Source organism: Hesperophylax consimilis, chromosome 27, assembly GCF_061612785.1.
Source record: "Hesperophylax consimilis isolate HC1 chromosome 27, BYU_Hcon_1.0, whole genome shotgun sequence".
Taxonomy (NCBI): domain Eukaryota; kingdom Metazoa; phylum Arthropoda; class Insecta; order Trichoptera; family Limnephilidae; genus Hesperophylax; species Hesperophylax consimilis.
This window is the reverse complement of record NC_142862.1, coordinates 10329140-10348739: the sequence shown is the minus strand read 5'-3', so window position 1 is coordinate 10348739 and position 19600 is coordinate 10329140. Positions and strand designations below refer to the sequence as shown.

The 19600-nt window shown below is 35.2% G+C and overlaps 1 protein-coding gene across 2 annotated transcripts in view; it reads right to left on the bottom strand.

Annotated features, from left to right (window-relative positions):
- LOC149410563 (ATP-binding cassette sub-family C member 4-like) overlaps positions 1-19600 on the bottom strand; it is an 81801-nt gene continuing 62201 nt past the window's right edge. For both annotated transcript variants that reach the window (XM_089648396.1, XM_089648398.1), the window contains exons 13-24: positions 12030-12326; positions 11170-11296; positions 8683-8833; positions 7588-7824; positions 6248-6357; positions 6042-6156; positions 5292-5451; positions 4766-4952; positions 2825-2997; positions 2397-2513; positions 1512-1755; positions 1-558 (exon numbers count right to left, since the gene is read on the bottom strand). In XM_089648396.1, the coding sequence (XP_089504522.1) occupies positions 520-558; positions 1512-1755; positions 2397-2513; positions 2825-2997; positions 4766-4952; positions 5292-5451; positions 6042-6156; positions 6248-6357; positions 7588-7824; positions 8683-8833; positions 11170-11296; positions 12030-12326 (1957 nt within the window). In that variant the 3' untranslated portion in view covers positions 1-519. The remainder of the gene's footprint in view (positions 559-1511; positions 1756-2396; positions 2514-2824; positions 2998-4765; positions 4953-5291; positions 5452-6041; positions 6157-6247; positions 6358-7587; positions 7825-8682; positions 8834-11169; positions 11297-12029; positions 12327-19600) is intronic.

Sequence of the window (19600 nt, the reverse complement as noted above, 5' to 3'; positions counted from 1 at the left end):
TCAAATAATCAATTGACATTCAAATCAATCAATTGACATTTAAAACAATCATTTGTTATTCAAAACAACCAATTAACATTCAAATCAATCGATGAATATTCAAATCAATCAACTAATATTCAAAGCAATCAATCGACTTACCATCAGTCAATTTCTTTTGGCCCAAAATTCGTAAGAATCTTCTTCTATCAATCAACAAAACATATTTTTTACTTTATATTAAATATATAAATATGAACTCCCTTTTCAAGTTAAAAGAATTCACAATTCAAGTTCCTAAATTAACCTAAGAAAGATTTACCATTCATTTGCAGAGGTTAAACGTTTGAATGGGGGAAATTATTTTTATTGATTGCTTGCTACCTCATCTAGCATAAATTATTAAAAATAGTTAGTAACCACAGTACAGTATGAACAATAATAATACCTATTCATAAAGTACATGTAAGAAAATATTGGATACATTGTGAGATTTAAGTCATTTTATAAAACTATAACTACATAATACGATAGGTACCTTTATTTGTTTGTGCCCGAGTGATGTTTTCTATTGTAACTCTGAAAAAAAAAAGAAAATTATGATTAAGAAAATTGAGAATTATCAGAAAGACAGTGTAAGAAAAACTTAGAGAATCTGCGGAGTTAATGAAAATAGGTTAGTGGCTGATTTGACAGATGTGTCTGGCAGTCAGACTTTTCAGTGAGCTTATTTTTTATTTTATTTTATTTTTTTTTTTTTTAAAAAGAAAGACAAACATTCCCGGGTTACGAATAACCCAACAATGTTTGAAAATCTCCTACTACCACCACAGAAAGCCGAAAATGTTGCTTGTGTTGTGATGGAGGACTTAGTGAAGTTTTGTCTGTTACATAAATTGTGACAATAATTTTAGTATGGGAAGGTTCCGTAGCTTACATGTGTATGTTATTGTAATAAAAAATAAAGGTTTTAAATGAAAAATATATCTAAATGTAGTCCTGCACGGTTGTATTATGCAAATTGTATTTAGTGACACACAGTGCTATGCCACACGCTTAATTACAAAACAAATTCAGCATCTAATTCGACAATTAACCGAGCTCTTCATACTAATATAATAATATTTGTCTAAACTCAAACATTGACATTTTTTGGGATTAACTGCCCAAATTCAAATGTGGCATCATTTCAATAAAATAACCGGTTCAATGCGCGCATACATATACTCACACACACACTCACACATTAATACACACCCTTTCACTCACTCACACGTTCATACACACGCACTCATGTACTGTTTGTTTCTGTAATATCAAATAAGTAAATAAATTAAGAACCATTTTAAGAGTTTTATCACTTTTTAAAATTAATAATTGTCAAATTTCAATACAACAGGTCTGTTTCACCTGTCAAAGTCACTAAAGATTACAATTCTTAAATTAATTTAGTACATTTACAGCCTTGATCATTCGTAATTCTTTTCACACATGCTTCAGGGCAAGTAAATGAGTACATCTTAATACATTACCTCCTGAGCTACTGCATAAAGTACCCCAAACGTGTTCTGGCCGGCCTGCATGACGAGGGAGCGGAACATTCCCTTGCCGCCCCGCCCCACGGCGCTGGACAGCAACTCCTCGATGTCCGGCTCCGACAGAGAGAAGTGATCCTCCTCCGAAGAGGTGCGGCGGACTATGGGCCGCGAGGACACCTCCGACGGAGACTCCCAGTTCAGCAACTCAAAGGGGTGACCTACTTCCACCACTTTTCCACTGGAAAAAGATAAATGAATAAAATATCTAATTTAGTTAGTTAACTTTGTGATTGTTATTAAATGAAACAGTTACTTTGTTGACTGCTTGGAATAATAAAGTTCTATCTGATGCGGCAATGTTACGCCATAGTAAACTCGTAGAGAAGCTTTCCACAGAGCCCATTATAGCATAACATTGCTGTATCAGATGAAACCTTGTTATTTTAAGAAATTATTGTAAAAAAGGCTTTGTGCTATTAGTTTCATTATAACCTCTTCCTCTTACTCAAAAGTGACGCATGTAACAGAACGGTTAGGTTAAGGGTTATGTAAAATCACACATTACTTCATTTATCGCATTGATGAGCAACACGTGGCCCGCTAGAACTTTAGTATGGCCCACTGTCTTGATTAAATAGAATATTTAACGGTTTCTGTTCAGTTTCGTAAAAGGGTTTAGTCTTTCGTTAAAGTTTTCAATCATCCGCTCAAAATAATAATTTTTTTTTTTTTCATCCTTAATTGTAGAAAATTTTTCACATTCGCAGCAAAGGATTTTTGTTGATTTCTATCCATGTTTGTCCCGGTAAGACAGAGACTCTGGGTTTGATTCTTAGTTTAGATTTAATAATGTTTTAAACAGCATTTTTTCTAGCGTACCTGTCCATGACGACGACCTTATCAGAATCCATGACGGTGTGCAGCCGATGGGCGATGGTGATGACAGTTCTGTCTGCAAACTTCCTTCTGATAGTCTTCTGGATCAGCTGGTCCGTCCTACAAAATTTAATGATTTCAGTAAGAAAGAGATGGACATATCGAGGTTCTTAGAAACAAAAAGAGAAGGGTAGTTAAGCATATTTAAAACTCACTATTAATTAAAAAAAATTTGCTAGAAAAATTAATTTGATGTACCGCCATCTTGGGTATATGTGAACAAAACAATGTCTAACTGGATAAAAGAGAAAATAATAGGTTAGGTTAATTTAGATTTTGTCATAGAACCCAACAAAACATGAATCAGTGCATTTCAACGGGTAGCTTGAGAGAAATATTTTATTCGGCAATATGTATGTTTAATAACTTACTCATGGTCAACGTTGGCGGTGGCCTCATCCATGAGCAGTATCTTGGCCCCCCTCAGGGACGCCCTGGCCAGGCACAGCAGCTGCCTCTGCCCCACCGACAGGTTGGCGCCCCCGTCTGACACCCGCGAGCTGAGCCCGCCGGCCAGCTCGGACACCATGCCCTTCATCTCCACCTGGAATTATAATAAATATATTTGTTCTGTGACGACTCTTGTTATATATGGCTGCATCACATTATTAGCTTGATTCGGCCCGACCAACCATAGAGCCAGGACACACCATTTGTGTCCGTGTTTGATTGGCACAAAAGACGGTGCAACCGAACGCATCTAAGAAGTAAGCGATCAACCTCCATCTGAGAGATATTTACCGAAATTATAACCGCTGTAAAACACTGTGAAACATAGTAATCATCGCGAGTGATGTTCGCCGTTTGTGCAGTGATGAAATGTCATTGTAATAAATGTTTTAAATGAGTCTTCAATCAACTTCCGTCATCTCTACACGTGATTAGAGATACCGCCGTGAAACGCATTCCATTACGACATATTGGAAATTACCGATGTGGGCCCTGCTGGAAAAGAGAATCATCAAAAATGTAAGTGCCAAAATCTTACGATTACTTTGTGTTTTGGTTGGGTCTATGTCTCCCTAGAACAGAGAGAGGATAGAACGCCTTTCTCTGCCCCAATTACGGTGATGCAACCTACAGTTGTGTTAGATAAGGAAGAAGTTGGAAGGCTTTGGAATGTGATTGATTGGTGTATCCTTAAAATACCGCCATGCCTTTCGTCTCCACCTGAAACTACAACACACAGTACATATCTCATACTGTTAGAGGGAAGAAATTTGAATTATGGATTGCGCATATTCAAAATGACCTGGACAGGTTGGAGACTAATGTAGAGATTCTGAATTGAATGGAAATAAGAAACTCCAATATCTTGGTCACATTTTGAGGGGTGACAAATACAAGATAACCCAACAGACAATCGTAGGGAAATGGAAGATGTGGTGGAGTAAGACATTGCAACATGAGTGCAGTTACACTAATTCGCTCCGGGCTGCAGGGAAAAGATTGCCCTAATGATAGCCAACCTCCGATATGAGGGGGCACTAGAAGAAGAAGAGGAAGAAGAGAGGGAGATAATCTTTAGGTGAGGATGGCCGCACCATGTGCGTCCTTAAAAAAATATGCGTAAATGAGTATGGACGTACACCGTGCTGCGGTGTTTGTAAGAATCCTCCTAATAATTAATATTTATTTTTATGATTATTAATATCTGATTGATTCGGTTATTTTAATATTATGTAAATATTTTTTGAACAATGTTTGAATTTTTTATAATACAATCTCACTCTTTTCAACACTTTTTCTCTCAAAAACTCACTCTCTTAAGATTAAATGGATGATACTAAGAAAATCCAGCATGCTGGAATTTTTCCCAATGCGATTTTAACCTTTACGCTTTGAAAACTGTGCAGAGGACACAATCAAAATCACTTGCGCTAATGACACATTATATTATACTGTTTATTTCATTAATGTAGTCTCTAAGACAGGTTACGAAATAGTTTGTCTATGAATGTAAAAAATTATCTAGGTAAAACGGTATTGCAAAAATGAAAATATTTCCAAGGTAGTAAATAATTTTTTTTGACAGTTGTCACCCAAATGGGAGTTTCTGTTAATTTTTTATTTTTTTATAAGTTATCTATTCTGGGGATAACGAAATGATCGTGAAAAATAGATTAATAATAAGATATATTATCTGGTAACCACAAAACATAAAAACGTAGTTCTCATTCCGATATTTGAGCAAAACTAATCAAGGTAATTTTCACGCAGTTCTGTTAATTCTCAGTCGACAATTGGGAGTATTTTTTAGTATTTTCTGCACAGACATTCAGGTGGTTGAGTGCAGTATAAAGGAATATTACCTCGCCCAATGCGTCCCACAGCTCCTGGTCAGAGTGGCGGGCCCAGGGATCCAGGTTATCTCGGAGACTGCCGCTGAATAGCACGGGCTCCTGTGGAATGATGCTCATTCCGGACCTCAGCTCGTGGAGACCCACGTCTTTAGTGTCCACTCCGGATAGTCTCACCGTACCCTCGGTCTCAGTTAACCTGGAAATAATTACAATGAGTGGTGGAGATGCAAAACCCGCTCTTGAAAATCGGAATTATGACATTTTGACATGTAATTTTACAATGCGCTTTTCACAGATAAAGTAAACATATTTGCAAGTGACAAAACGACAAGCTAGAGAATAATATTAAGATACCTTGTCAAGCGAATAACTTATATTTTAGTATGCTAGGAGCATTTTTTAAGGTTCAAAATACCATAAAATCGAGGCTTGCAAATACACAGTGGATATTTCGGCACACTAGGGGTTAATATCCACTAACTACAAAGTTACCTGTGTCAAGTGACAGTAATTTACAATAGCAAAATCAAGTCACCTGTACAGTGCTGCAATGATGGAGCTCTTCCCAGCACCAGTTCTTCCTACAATTCCAACTTTTTCACCACTTTCCACTTTGAGGCTAATATCTATCAGAACAGCCTTTGCATCGCTACCTTTGTCGTATTTGAGGAACAAATTTTCAATTTCAACACCACCTGTAAAAAAACAATTATTTGACGGATAGACAATGAATAGATGTCAATAATAATATCGTTTTGTTTCACTGTTCATCAATCATTCAACATCATCAAACTGATATGTATCTAGCAAAATAAGGGTGAAAACACTTGAATCAAAAGCTCTAGTGTCAATAAATTTGCACAAATTTCTGTCTAAAATTTTAGGTCAATGCAACTTTTTAAAATTCTCATTATCATTTCCACCTTGAGTCATGAAGTTTTGCAATAGAAATTTTCGTTTCAATTGAAAAGACAAGATGTCCTGTTATTGTTTTTTATATTTTTTTAGTGAGTAAAACCTCAAATTGTAATATTTAATTATTGAAGACAATATTAGCGATTCTTAAACGAAAATCTGAAATTATTCCGTGTGTGGATATTGGCACTCGAAAAATGCTTAAAATGTCACTTAAAACCAAAAAAATATGGTTTTTTTGAGCTTCATTAATGCGCAATAGGCTAATGAACATATTGGCATTCATAACTCAGTTTTGCAAAAAAAGGTCTATTGAACATACAAGAACTAGGACAGCGCAATGTAATAGGAAAAATGAATAAGATTTTACCATCTTTAGGCCATTTTTCCAAATCCACTCCGGGGTGTTTCCGAGAGAATTCCGCTTTATCCGTTTCTAGATCAGGTTCGGACGGTAAATTTGAGTATTCATTGATACGTTCAACCTAAAATCAAAAAACCACATTAAATGATAATGCAATAATTTTTTTTTTTCTAATTAAACACTTTGAATCAGCAAAACTGAAAATGGCTTACCGAAGTCATTTGGTTTTCTACTTCTGCTGTTTGTCTCATTCCCCACTGACACATTCCAACCAAGCCCATGACTTGGGTTATAGCCAAACCCACTTTGCCACCAAACGTATCTAGAAATATAAATAAAATATTAACTATGAATTACAGTTACATGAGATAACGATTGCAAAAATTGTTCCCTACGAAAGCTGTACAAATTAATATTGTATTTTATCAAATCTCATTAGCACTATTTGACCCGTAAATGTTAATCGGTACTCAAAGTGGTTACTATCTTCTGAATGGAGCAATATGTTGCAAGGTTTTTGATAGCCGGAGAAATGTCAATGTATTTTTGTTCAATTGACAATTGAAAGAACAGACAAATGCTGAAAATATGTGTAGAAACTGACTGGGGGATTATTAACAGGGCACTGCAACACCACACACACACCTATGCAGCTATGAGGAGTAGAAAACACCAACAGCTGTAGGAACTGTGAAGAGGATGGAGAAACACTAATGAATCCATGGTGTAAATGTCATATCTGAAGAGCCAGCGGAAACGGGAGTGCTCAAACACGCAGTCGTGCTTCATTAAAAGGATTGAGCTACTGTCAAAAGAATAAGTCCAAAAATGGAAAATAGCACAGTGGGCTTACAGGAGCAATGCAGATAATCTCAATATCTAAAATAAAAAAAAAAATAAACTACATACAGAGGAACCTCAAGAGCACCTCTCAATAATGTGCATTTAGAACATGGGAATGGTTTCTCTTCAAAAGTTTGCAAGAAAGTGATTATTTAGACGATTTCTGAATCAATAATTGCATTCAACACAGGACTGATTTCTCTACCGAAACCCGCAGTAATGCGATTCTGAAAATTTTATAAAACATTAATTGTTGCATTCAGAACAAACGAATGGTTTCTTTCGAGAGTTCGCAAGAATGTGTTACTTTCAAGGTAATTTTTGAGCTTATCATTAATTGCATTAAGAACATAGGAATGATTTCTTTCCAGATCTGTTACGAACGTTATTATTTTTATTTCAGCATGGTCAGTTACAAATCAGATTATAGGACGAATTATGCTCACTAAGCGAGGTTCCACTGTGTTTCATTTTGGCAGATTTTTAACCAAATATGGAGATACATTACAGATCTTTGTGATAATTTATACTTAGACGGATTGACCAAAATAAAGGTTTTTACCACAAATAAATAATAAACCATTCCAATGAGAATTTGGAATACACTTTTTATATACTCTGGTAATGTTGGTGTGCTGCATAATTTTGAGTACAACTTCGGTATGCCGTGTAAAAAAGTTTTAGAGCACCGATTTACAGGGTAACCCACCTTCGTTAGTAAACAGCAAGAAGCTGTAGGTGACCGCGGCCAGGTAGGCGCAGCAGATGACGTCCATCCAGAATGCGAAGGCTCGGTTGGAGTTGATGACCAGCGTCCACACCGACGAGTGCAGGTCCTGGTGCCGATCAAACTCCATAGTCAGAAGCTGGGCTGCGGATCCTGAAGAACGCACCGTCTCCAGGCCTGAGAGGGTGGCGTTCACGTGGGTGAAGGCTGGAGATCTGCCTGGAATAGATGGCTTAGTTGGTAGTATTTTACAACATAATTTCCTATGTGAGTGAGTCCGTCTGTGAAGCTGATACCTACCAATAATATATTTAACTTTTTTTTTTTCTGTCACTTTTAAAAGTGTAATTATGCAAGTTTAGTACATACATCGAATAAAGAAGGGTACAATAAAAGCCTTGTGGATGTATTTCGTGATACAAGTATTTGCCCAATCGCCTGACATTGTAATGTCAGGCGAGTATAAGTGAGACAGAGCTCTGGGCTATTGGGCTAAATGTAATGTTTCTGTTGAAATTTGTATGGAAGGCACTTCTAGTTTTCTTCTTTATTCTATGAGTATATACAATAATTACAATAAAGCCAGTGAGAGATCATGCTATTTCAGCATATCGCTCGCCATACATTCCCATTCATAGTGTGTGGCGAGCGATAGGCCAAGCCATAATACGTATAGCATAATGTGTCTCCACCCTAATATAGGAATGACTAGTCTACAGTAGAGATAGCTAATTCTCTATTAGATAAACACATTGAAGCAATCTTTGGCCAAACCTTGCAAATTAGCTATATTCCTTTTTAAATACAAACTACTAGAAACCATGTTTTAAAATCAAGTTCAAAAATGGGATAGAATGAGAAGCTCGTTGATCCGAGACGTGGGTAACGAATCGAAAGATGTCCAGTTGGTTGCCCAAGTTGAGAAAAAGCAACTCTAGAGGCTGTGAGAGGGGAGGCCGTGTTTGCAGTTTGCAATGGACGGGACAGGGACACTTGAAGGTGCCTTATCAAAGCAATGGGTCCTCAACTCAAATAATACAATGATAATTAATTACCAGAGAAAAACTAGCTACTTACTTATGCCTTCTATCCTCTTCAAACTCCTCCCCGTCTTGATGTAGATGATCCTGACTATTGAAAGCATTATAACAACCAGGGCTGTGGGTATTAGAAGCCAATAGTTGACTATGCATACCACTACCAAGATACCAACGGTTTCCAGGAGGAACTGTAATCAACAGAAAAAAAATGTACCTACCATTAGACAGATAATTCATGCGCATATTTTTTTTTCGACACTTGTCAATCTGTTATCCTGCATTTTTGTTTATTTTTTATGTGACATCTCACTAGAGCGCCTCTGTCTGTACAGTGTAGACAGGAGAACTATATAACCACCCTACGGGCAGCGTTGTGAAGCGGGTTAAGGTAGGGGATTAATTAATGCGGATCTTGAAGAGAACTTTTTATGTGATTCCACACAAGAGCCCGGACTGCTCCTAACTGTCAGGAGCCAGTGAGACTACGGCGTCCCCAATTGGGGCAGGTCGTGAGGCTAAAGATAGTGGGAAGGGGAAGGAGATGGAGAAGAGGAAAGTGGAGAAGTACTTGGCTATTCAGATCTGGTTACCAGATAGGACAATAGCCATTTCAAGCAACTTTTAAATTCTGAATGCTGGTCTTACACCAGGGCAATACTGAGAGTATCTTCCACTCTGGAAATACTAATACTAATCCTAATTCCTTCTTGTAACATGGTTCCGATAGTCTACCGGAGTCCATCCTGCACCACCCATTTTGAAAATAATATTATATTTACGCATTTTCTTTTTAAATATTTTTTGTTTTTGATCCCAAAGACTGGCATTGCTTTGGTAGAGGTCAATAAACCTGAATATTTTATCATCAGACCACTACAGATATTTTTCAAGAAGATGCCATGTTCCTAAATAGAAACATATTCTTTCTTATAATAATATTTTTTATTTACACCTGAAAGGTATCTACGGTCAGAGAATGTTTTTGAGGCTTGCACCGGTGCACAGAGGATCAACGCTGCTAACTCCTTAGAGCATGCTCCATTGAAATACTTGTAGGACTCAGCATGCTTACATTGTGTCTGTGCATTAGAGATGGCAAACGGTCTGTTAACAACTGATTGTCAATCAGACGAACCACCCTCCTTTGCACAGAGTCATGAATGTTTATCAAGTATTTTGGGACACTGTGAAGCTCCGATATTGAGCCATTTTAAAGATGGTGATGATACTTAAGAATCAAAATGATCCTGTAAAAAGTAAAGTTCTGAGAAGTGGTGCCTAACCAACTCCATCAAAATTCTTTGGATCTAAGCAAGAAAATGGAACAGAATTAAAATGAACTTTGGAACATAACGGAGCATAAAACCATTGCAAGATTCTGTGAGTTCCACAAAGAATGCAATGGGCTGGCCATGTGGAAAGAATGACAAGTGACAGGACTCTGAAATCTTGACCAAATGGATGCCTGAGTGAAAGTGACCTAGAAGAAAACCGGGCTAACTTTGCGGAAGAGGATTGGAGCAGAATGGGAAGGTCTGGGGACTGGAGCTGGTGGAAAAAATTTGTAAGAGAAGCCACATCACACCCTGGGATGGGTGTTGAAATAAAAAGTTATAGCTTGTTTTTTAAAAGTTCTAAAGGTTTTAAACTATTATGACTATGATAACACTATTCTCATTTTGAGTTATCAATAGAGCATTAGTAGTAACTACCTGTTTCATCATTGGAAACCATTTCCTTATTTTTTTTTTTTTTTTTTTTTATATTTACTCCACACAGGAGGCCCTGAAGAAAATAATTTCCCTCAGGGCCTATGTCATCTTTGGGGATGCTGTGTGGAGGGAATTTGGGGATCCTGTTTACACTATAAAATTAAATTTTCTCTCATCAATCTCTCAACGAACAACAGCTTATTTTTTTTATTTTATATTAACTCCACACAGGATGCCTTGAAGAAAATAATTTCTTTCAGGGCCTATGTCATCTTTGGGGATGCTGTGTGGAGGGTCTTTTTGTGGAGAGGAAGGAGTGAAGGTCAGTTGAAGGTCTTGAAGAGTCCCATGTTGTAGGAGGGAGGAAACACAGAGGCCGGCAGTTCGTTCCACAGCCGAGCTGTTGAACTTAAGAACGAATCGTAGAAGCGACCCGTTCTCATGTGACAAATGTCAACTGTGTACAAATGTTGGGCGCGCGTTTGGCGTGTATCCCGACTACGCACCGGTGCCGAAGGGATCAATGACGCTAGTTCCTCAGAGCATCTTCCATTGTAATACCGATAGAACAAGGACAGCATACCTACCTGACGCCTGTGCTCTAAAGATTGCAGTCCGCTTGTTAAGATTGGGGAATCTATCAAACGGACCGCCCGTTTTTGCACAGAGTCAAGGGTTTTTTTCAGGTATTTAGGGGCTCCGGACCAGAGATGGCTGCCAAAGAGACGAAGCTTATGACGAAGACTTAATAATGTAATATTATTATTGATTGGAATGATAAGTGACTGACCCCGTTTTAACAGAGTACTTACTCCAATACAATCTACAAGAGCTGCTGGTAGTGTGGTGTCCACAGTGCCCATGTCTTTAGAAAATCTGTTCAAAATCCTTCCAGAAGCGTTATTGTTGAAGAACCACATTGTCGCTCTCGTTATTCCTCTGAAATAATAGTAAAAAACATGTAAAACACTGTTAGTTAGTTTTATAATCATATTACAAATCGAGATTTTAGAAAATAATGCTGATTATTAATGCATATTTAACAACATTCATATGATGTTTGGGATCAAATTTGGTTTCCTAATAATTAACGGGTTAAGTGATGATTTAAAGGTTTGGGCATGTAGAGCAGATGAACAGAGAAAAGAAAGCTAATATACGACGTGCAAGTGGATGTAAGAATAAGTCGAGTGCATTCCTACGAAGACATGTTACGGTCAAGTGAATAAAATACTTCAGTCAGGTCTTGTCGAAAATCTGAATGACAGAAGAGTGTGGTATTCCATTATCTCCGCATATCCCTGCAGGTACATGTCTGGAAGGTTTGTAGTTAGTTATTTGTTCAAAAATAATCAAACATCTATACTGTTTAGTTTAGTATTTGAATATTGACACCACAGAAGTTTGGTTAGCTAGTCCACCGCCAGAGGTGCCATTTTCGCCTCTGTCGGCAAAGCAGCGAACTACTCTAGCTTTTCACGTCACGGTCGGCAAGGACATTCAGCATTTTATTTATCGCTAACAATGCTATATTGAAAGAATTTGAACTGTAAGGAGACAGCAGGTGACCAACAGGAGTATAATAGATGTTTTCTAGCATTCTCCAAGCATGATGATGATACTGTATTGAAACACCATTCAACCTTAGATTATTCACAAAAATATTACTCACTTGAACATGGAATCGTGAAGATTTATCGACGCTCTGATGCACATCCCAAAGAAAAGCATCAATTTAGTCAAAATTAAAACAATACAGATGATGATCAATCCAGAGTATATATAGATGCTGGTTTCTCTGGACAGGTCCCATGAATCGTCTCCCAAATACTTCGAAGTCCAGTCGGTAGAATCCCAAAATGTCCCATTTGCTACGGCTGTTTCGCCTGTCGAGTTTGTAAACAATTCTGAACCATTTTTGGGTAAGAGAGATTCTAATGTGGCGGTTGAGACTTCCTCCATGTTAACCCTGCAAATGGAAAAGGTACATGGAAGAATACAAATTTTTACAAAGAACAAAATGTAGGAAATCTGAACTCTGTATATATTTTGTAGAAAAAAATATTATTTTAAACTAGCTGTGCCACGCGTCGCTGTGGCTCAATCTGCCTGTGCAGATAAAGAAACAATAGCGCATGTTGATTTTACGTCCAACAGATGGCGCTATTTAAAATTTAAAAAAAAAAATCATGTTTGTCCAACAGATGGCACTGCTTTTCAAAAATGCTTTTTTTTACCTGTCACAGGTGACATCTGTACAATATAGGTATATAAAAACACACACGTATTCGAATGCAACGTTGTGTCAAAATTTCAAAGCAATCGATGAATAACTTTCAGAGATTTAAGATTTTGAACAAATGAACATTTACATTATTATTTATATAGATTTACAACATAATTAGTTAAAACATATTATTCTAAAATGAAAATTCCTGGTCTAACTACCACACACATGCACCTATTTCTCGCCTTCATACACTTGGAAATAAATTTACCTCAAATATCAACATATATTTTTTGTGAAATATATAATATATATATATGTATTTTAATATTTTCCGACTTTATATCTGGGTTAAATCTTCACCACAGGAAAAACTAAACCCTTCCACACTCTATATGAATCCTATAATTTCTATACCCGCTATATCCGATTTTTTGACAAAATGATCTGAGTATGACATCTTGTTCACATTTTTGCGAGCAACAAGAGGAGCCTAAAATTGAGTTTCAAAACCCTCCTTATCATGACCAAAAACCATGTTAAAACTGCGAGTGAGAAACCAAATCCGCTATATCATACAGAAAGTTACTATCAAAACCCGCTATATCGGATTCAACGAATCACAAGCAGTTATTTTGCCAAAATACAATATGGCCGCCGCTCTGACGCCACGCTCGTGTGTCAAAATGATCTACGCGTGACTTTCTAAACCCGCCATGTCGCCTCAGTTGACTTTCAAAATCACGAAATGAGTATCAAAATCCGCTATATCCATTTTATTTATCGAAATTACTTAATTATTGCTAGACATATATAGAAAAATAAATGCTTTTCGAAATTTTATTACTCCAATTCATTATATAAAAAAATTTAATGCATTTACTTATGTACGCTAGAGATGTGACAGTTTTTTGCGGTTTTCTCCAAATCAATGAAAGTTGATATAGCGGGTATAGAAATTACACTACTCATATTATTATTTAATATAAGTTTTTCACTATATAAGAAATATCTGAATGATGTTTTTATGCAGCATTATATTATTATTTAGGAGTATCGTGTAGGAGCGATTACATTTTTTTTTTTCATTTACTTCTTATTGTAAATTACTTTAATTCAAATTACGTATTACCAACCTGTTCTATTAATTTATACATATTATTTTTAAGCCATCCTCACTTTTAAAACTGGTTTTTTTGTTTGACTCTTTTCTTATATTTTGTACATCTAAACGGAAAATTATATGTGCCATGTATTATGTTAATTTTTTAAGTTTTTATATTTATTTTGTAGTTGTTGTTTTAAAAATAAAAACATTCTGTTGGCACTGCATTATGCAGTAAATCATGTAAAACCCCATCAAGGCATTTAAATTAATAAATAATTAAAATTCCAGGAATCCTCTTCTTTTATTGCTTACTCGTCCCTCAATGCTTCGCTATTGCTAATGTCTTTCTCGGACGTCTCCGACTTTTTCCACTATTCAAATCATCCTCTTAACACTCCTGGCACTAATAAGAACAAACTTTGAAATTTTCAGCAATATCGGTCGACAACTTTTTGAGTTTTGCGAACGCAAACATACGCAGGCTAACCTCAAAGGCTAAGGTCTAACCTCAATAATATTTGGCTAATTTATATAGCCCCGTTTTCGTGAAAAATTACCTCAAGGGTTCTGTGCAATCTCATAACTCGCTTTCCCACCTAAGCATTTTATTTTCCCCTTAAAAACTCACCCCCACAAAATTCTTTCAAAAATGTTTAGTACACCTGTATGCGGTGCACGGCCAAACTGAAATTTCTTGAAAATCTTCACAAAAAGTTGAATTTTGAACAGAAATAAAAAAAAACGTTTTCAGCTACAACAACACCAACAATGCCATTGTCATTCTTAACAACATTTAAAACAGTGCGCACGTCAAATAATCGCTCCACAAAAATCGCTCAAATTCATAGTTAAAATCTCACCAAAATCAAACAACCGACGGTTGGTGTTTACCTGTAAAACCAGTGAAGTGATTCATCCAACTTAGTTTAGTCTAAACGGCCTAGTCATTACAATTTTAAGTGATTAAAGTGACAATTTGAAGTGACAGTGACCGGCTTGCAAACTCAATCAAAACCTTTTATTACAACAAATACAAACGGACCTGTGCCCTCACAATTAATATTATAATTATTTATCGATACGTCACAGGCGGTCAGTAGCCTGGTGGTATAAACGTTTCGCCAATACTCTCCGTGGAATACGGGAAGTCAGTTCAAACCCCACAGTTTCCAAAAAAAAAAAAGAAAACTTTGCTGCTTTTTTTTCAACCGCATTTTTTTGTTCTTTTAAATTTAATTTTAATCTGCATTGTAACGTGTGATATTTTTGAAACCCTATTAAAAAAAAAAAAAAAATAGAACATCTAATTAAACAATAAACTTATTTTTAAAAATACACAATGAGCAGCACCAGAGGCAAGACAACCATTCTGGATAGCGAAGATAAAATCATACAGTTCCTAGAAAAAAAATGGACGTAATGAAAAAAGACATAATGTCTCAAATAGCTATTCAAAACATTGAAAACCAAAAAAACATCGATAGCTTAAAAAAAGATATGTCGGAAATTATAGAAAAAAAATTCTCTGCTGAATTAAAAGATGTAAAAAACCTCAAGAACCAGCTGTGCGAACTCACCAAGACCATTGACTTTCTTTCACTAAAAATTGATGACTATGAAGTAGAGAGAAATAAACTCCACAAAAAAATCAAGGAAGTGGAAAAAGAAAATAAAAACTTAAAATCTGTTGTAAATCAATCTCTACAAAATTGCCTTGAAACATCGCTCGAAATCAACGGAATCGAAACTAAAAAAGAAGAAAATCCTAAAATACCTATAAAATGCATCTTTAAAAAAATAGGGTGTGAAGATTTACTAAATAATAATTCCATAATAAACATTTACACCAACTCACTAAAGAAATGTATAACAATAAAGATGGCTACAAAAGAATTGAAAGACAGGATCCTTTCCCAAAAAAAGAAAGCGGGATATTTCTCCGCCAAAGATATAAATCACTCCACCTCGATAAACCCTATCTACATAAATGAAAAGCTGACGCCACAAAACAAGCAATTACTCTGGCTAGCGAGAGCAACAAAATCAATGGCATACCAATATGCGTGGACGAAAAACGGGAACGTCCTTCTCCGTAAAAATAAGGATTCACCAATAATATATGTCAAAGATGCGAGCGACATTCCACTCCAGTAACCGTGCCTCACTTCTACAACTTCTTTGGATACCTCCCGGACTCAATAAAAATGGCCTCCTTAGAAGTATATAGCATCCCGGAAAACCATGAATGCGAAAATTATCAAGACCTAAACTCAATCTTCGAAGACACATCTTTCAATGTACTAAATATGAACATCAGAAGTATTAGGAAACATTTTGATGAGTTCTGTATCCTTTTAAACTCGTTATCTTTCCAAATTGATTTTATATCTCTTACCGAAACGCAAATGCGCGAATGTATCCCTTTCAGCCTACCAAACTATATTTCTTTTTCAATTCCAGCTAGACACACCTCTCATGATGGCATTACCATATTTTATAATGTACACTCTATATCTAATATTAACATTGTCAGCCCAAATTTCAAATATTCAAATGGTGTCCATGCAACCTTTACCTCTCAAGGAAAAAAGTATTCTATTTTGTCAGCATACCGCTCTCCCTCATTATCCACAAATTTGTTCATACACGAAATTAAAACTTTTATTGACGAACATAGCTCAAATCAATTTGATTTTTCATTTTTAATGGGAGACATTAATATAAATATACAAAACGCAATACTAAATCCATCTGCAAACGAATACTTAAACTTACTGTACACCAAAGGTTACCTATCTTACCTGAACAGTACTACTAGGCCCAATCATCCTAATGATTCATGTCTTGATCACATATTTCTGAAAGCAAAAAAAAATACCCAAATAGATCTGCTACCTTAAAAATTGACATTACAGACCACTATCCCACCTTCTACGGTCATTGCGTTATAAATTCTCCCAGAAACACCGATCCCAATAACCAGCAGGAAATAAAAACAAAAATTAATTACCTATCACTAGACATATCACTAACAACCGAAACATGGGATTCGGTGCTTTCTAATAACGACCCTAATATGTCTCTAAATAACTTTTATGAAATTATTCAAAACCACATTGAAAAATGTTATGAACAAAGAAAACCACCTAAAAGTAAACATAGACACATAAAACCATGGATCACACGTGGTCTAATAATATCAATACATCATAGAAATAAACTGTTCAAATCTTACAAAACTTACGAAAACCATTGTATAACCAACAATGAAACACAAAATTACAGCAAAAGGAACCATTATATTATATATAGAAATTACCTTAATACTCTTATAAAAAAATGCAAACAGTACTATTCTGAACAACTCCAAAAAGCACAAAACGACTCACGAAAAACATGGAACATCATAAATGAGATCTCAAACAGGAAACAAAAGGATCACAAAATTCCCCAAAAAATTGTAACCGAACATAATATAATCTTAGAGAATGCTGAAGATATTGCAAACAATTTCAATCACTTTTTCACAAACATTGCATCTACCCTAATAGACAATAACCCTTCTCTTAGCTTACACTCTCAGAATGTATTCTCAGACTATTTAGAGACTAAAAATTCTACCTCTGAACTATCTGAATTCATGGAAATTACAGAAGTTGAAATCTCAAACCATATTGATAACATAAGCGTTAGGTCTGCAAATGGTCCTGATAACTTAAGTAATGCTACAATTAAATCCATAAAACAACATATAATCAAACCACTACATCATATATTTAACGCATGTATCAGTAAGAGTATTTTCCCGGATTTATTTAAACTTGCGAATATCATTCCAATACACAAATCAGGACCTCGATGTAAAACAGACAACTACAGACCAATCACCTTAACTTCTCAATTGTCCAAGATATTAGAAAAATGTATAAAAAAACGAATCATCGATTTTCTGGAATCTCATGCACTCCTATCAGCTAACCAATATGGCTTTAGAACCAAACTAGGCACTGACGATGCTATATTTAATTTAACCAATAGAATTTATTCTAACCTAGACTCAAATATTAAAACCCTAACAATTTTTTTAGATTTGAAGAAAGCCTTTGTCACAGTCAACCATAGTACTCTCTTAAATAAAATATCCAACATTGGAATTAAAAATAAATGTCTCATGCTTTTACAAAATTACATTTCGAATCGACAACAATGTACAAAAATTGGAATGTGTTTGAGCAATTTTGATACAGTAAAACACGGTGTTCCACAAGGGACTGTATTAGGGCCGCTACTCTTTTTAATCTATATAAATGATTTATGTAACATTGTTATACCTGGTAATATTTTCTCATTTGCTGACGATACTGCAATAACAGTCCAAGGAAATACATGGGAAGACACAACTAATAAGGCTAACAAATGTATTACTATTGTCAAAGAGTGGCTAGATAGAAACCTTCTTACTTTAAATTATGAAAAAACTCTCTGTATTCCTTTCTATAACACACTGAAGTCAGCTCCCAAAACTAATCTTAATTTAAGATTTCATAATGTAAATTGTAACCCTACCGCATGCTCAAACTGTAAAGAGATGAAATCAGGAAAAAATATTAAGTACTTAGGTGTAACCATAGATTCTCAACTAAAATGGACCAGCCATATAGAAAAAACTGTTAACAAACTGAGATATTTAAATTATATTTTTAAAAGAATGTGTAATATAGTTAATATAAAAACCATAAAATTAGTTTATGATGCACTAGTTCATTCATCTATTTCCTATGGAAAATTGGTTGGGGAGGAAGTTACAATAATCATCTCAAACCATTAGAAATTGCCCAAAAATCAATAATTAAGATTATGTACCAGAAAAGTAAATCTTATCCCACCAAACAATTGTTTAGGGAAACCGATATTTTGGACCTTAGACAAACCTATAGTTTTCAATGTCTTAAATTTATCTACAAGCACCCAAACAATTTTATTAAAAACTCTAATCGTTCCAGTCGAAGATGTGGCGCCTGTGAGTATGTTGTACCCCACTGTAAAACTAGACAGGCCCAGAGACACATTAGTTTTATTGCTCCAAAAATCTATAATTCAGTATGTTCAACCCTTAAAGAGACCACTCGTCAAAATCTTCATTCATATAAAAAATATATCAAAACTTGGCTCAAAACAGCCAAAATAGATATTTTTTTCTTATAAGTTATTAACAAAGCCATTAATTATACTTACAACTAATTAGCTTTAAGAGTAGATATATAATAAAGTCTGCTATGTGTTTGTTGTATCAATTAATACTTGTTGTACCAATTAATATTCATTGAGCACTTAAATATTTTTGGAATTTTAGTAAAAAGTAACTGAAATTACGGTAAAATCAATCACCATGTACAATATTTTATTTTTATTTAAACCACTGTTTTAAATATCCACATACAAATAATAATGCCCACGCACAGGCCTCGCCTTTGTGGGATTTTTTTGTTACTCTCTTTTATTTTTTGTTATTATGTATGTACCTGTATATATATGTATCAAAAAAATTTTCAATAAAAAAAAATAAAAAAATAAAAAAATGCCATTTTTTGTAATATTAGCACTCTCGTACACCTTCTCTTTAACCTTCTTTATATAACTTAAAAACCTTTTTTGTACACCTATCTTCCCAAATGTTAAGAAAATTAAAATAAGAAATCTTATTATTATTATGTAATGAGCAGGCAGCATTCTGCTGATGCGCTCATATCTGATTTCACAACAAGTTTGACAGTAATTAAGTTGTTTTAAGTTTGAACTAAGTCCTTTCTTCTCTCCAAATGTGAATCCAATAGAGCTTTGAATTGATTTATATTTGTTGCATCGATGACATGTTGTGGGAGTTTGTTCCAAGCATCCACTACTCTAT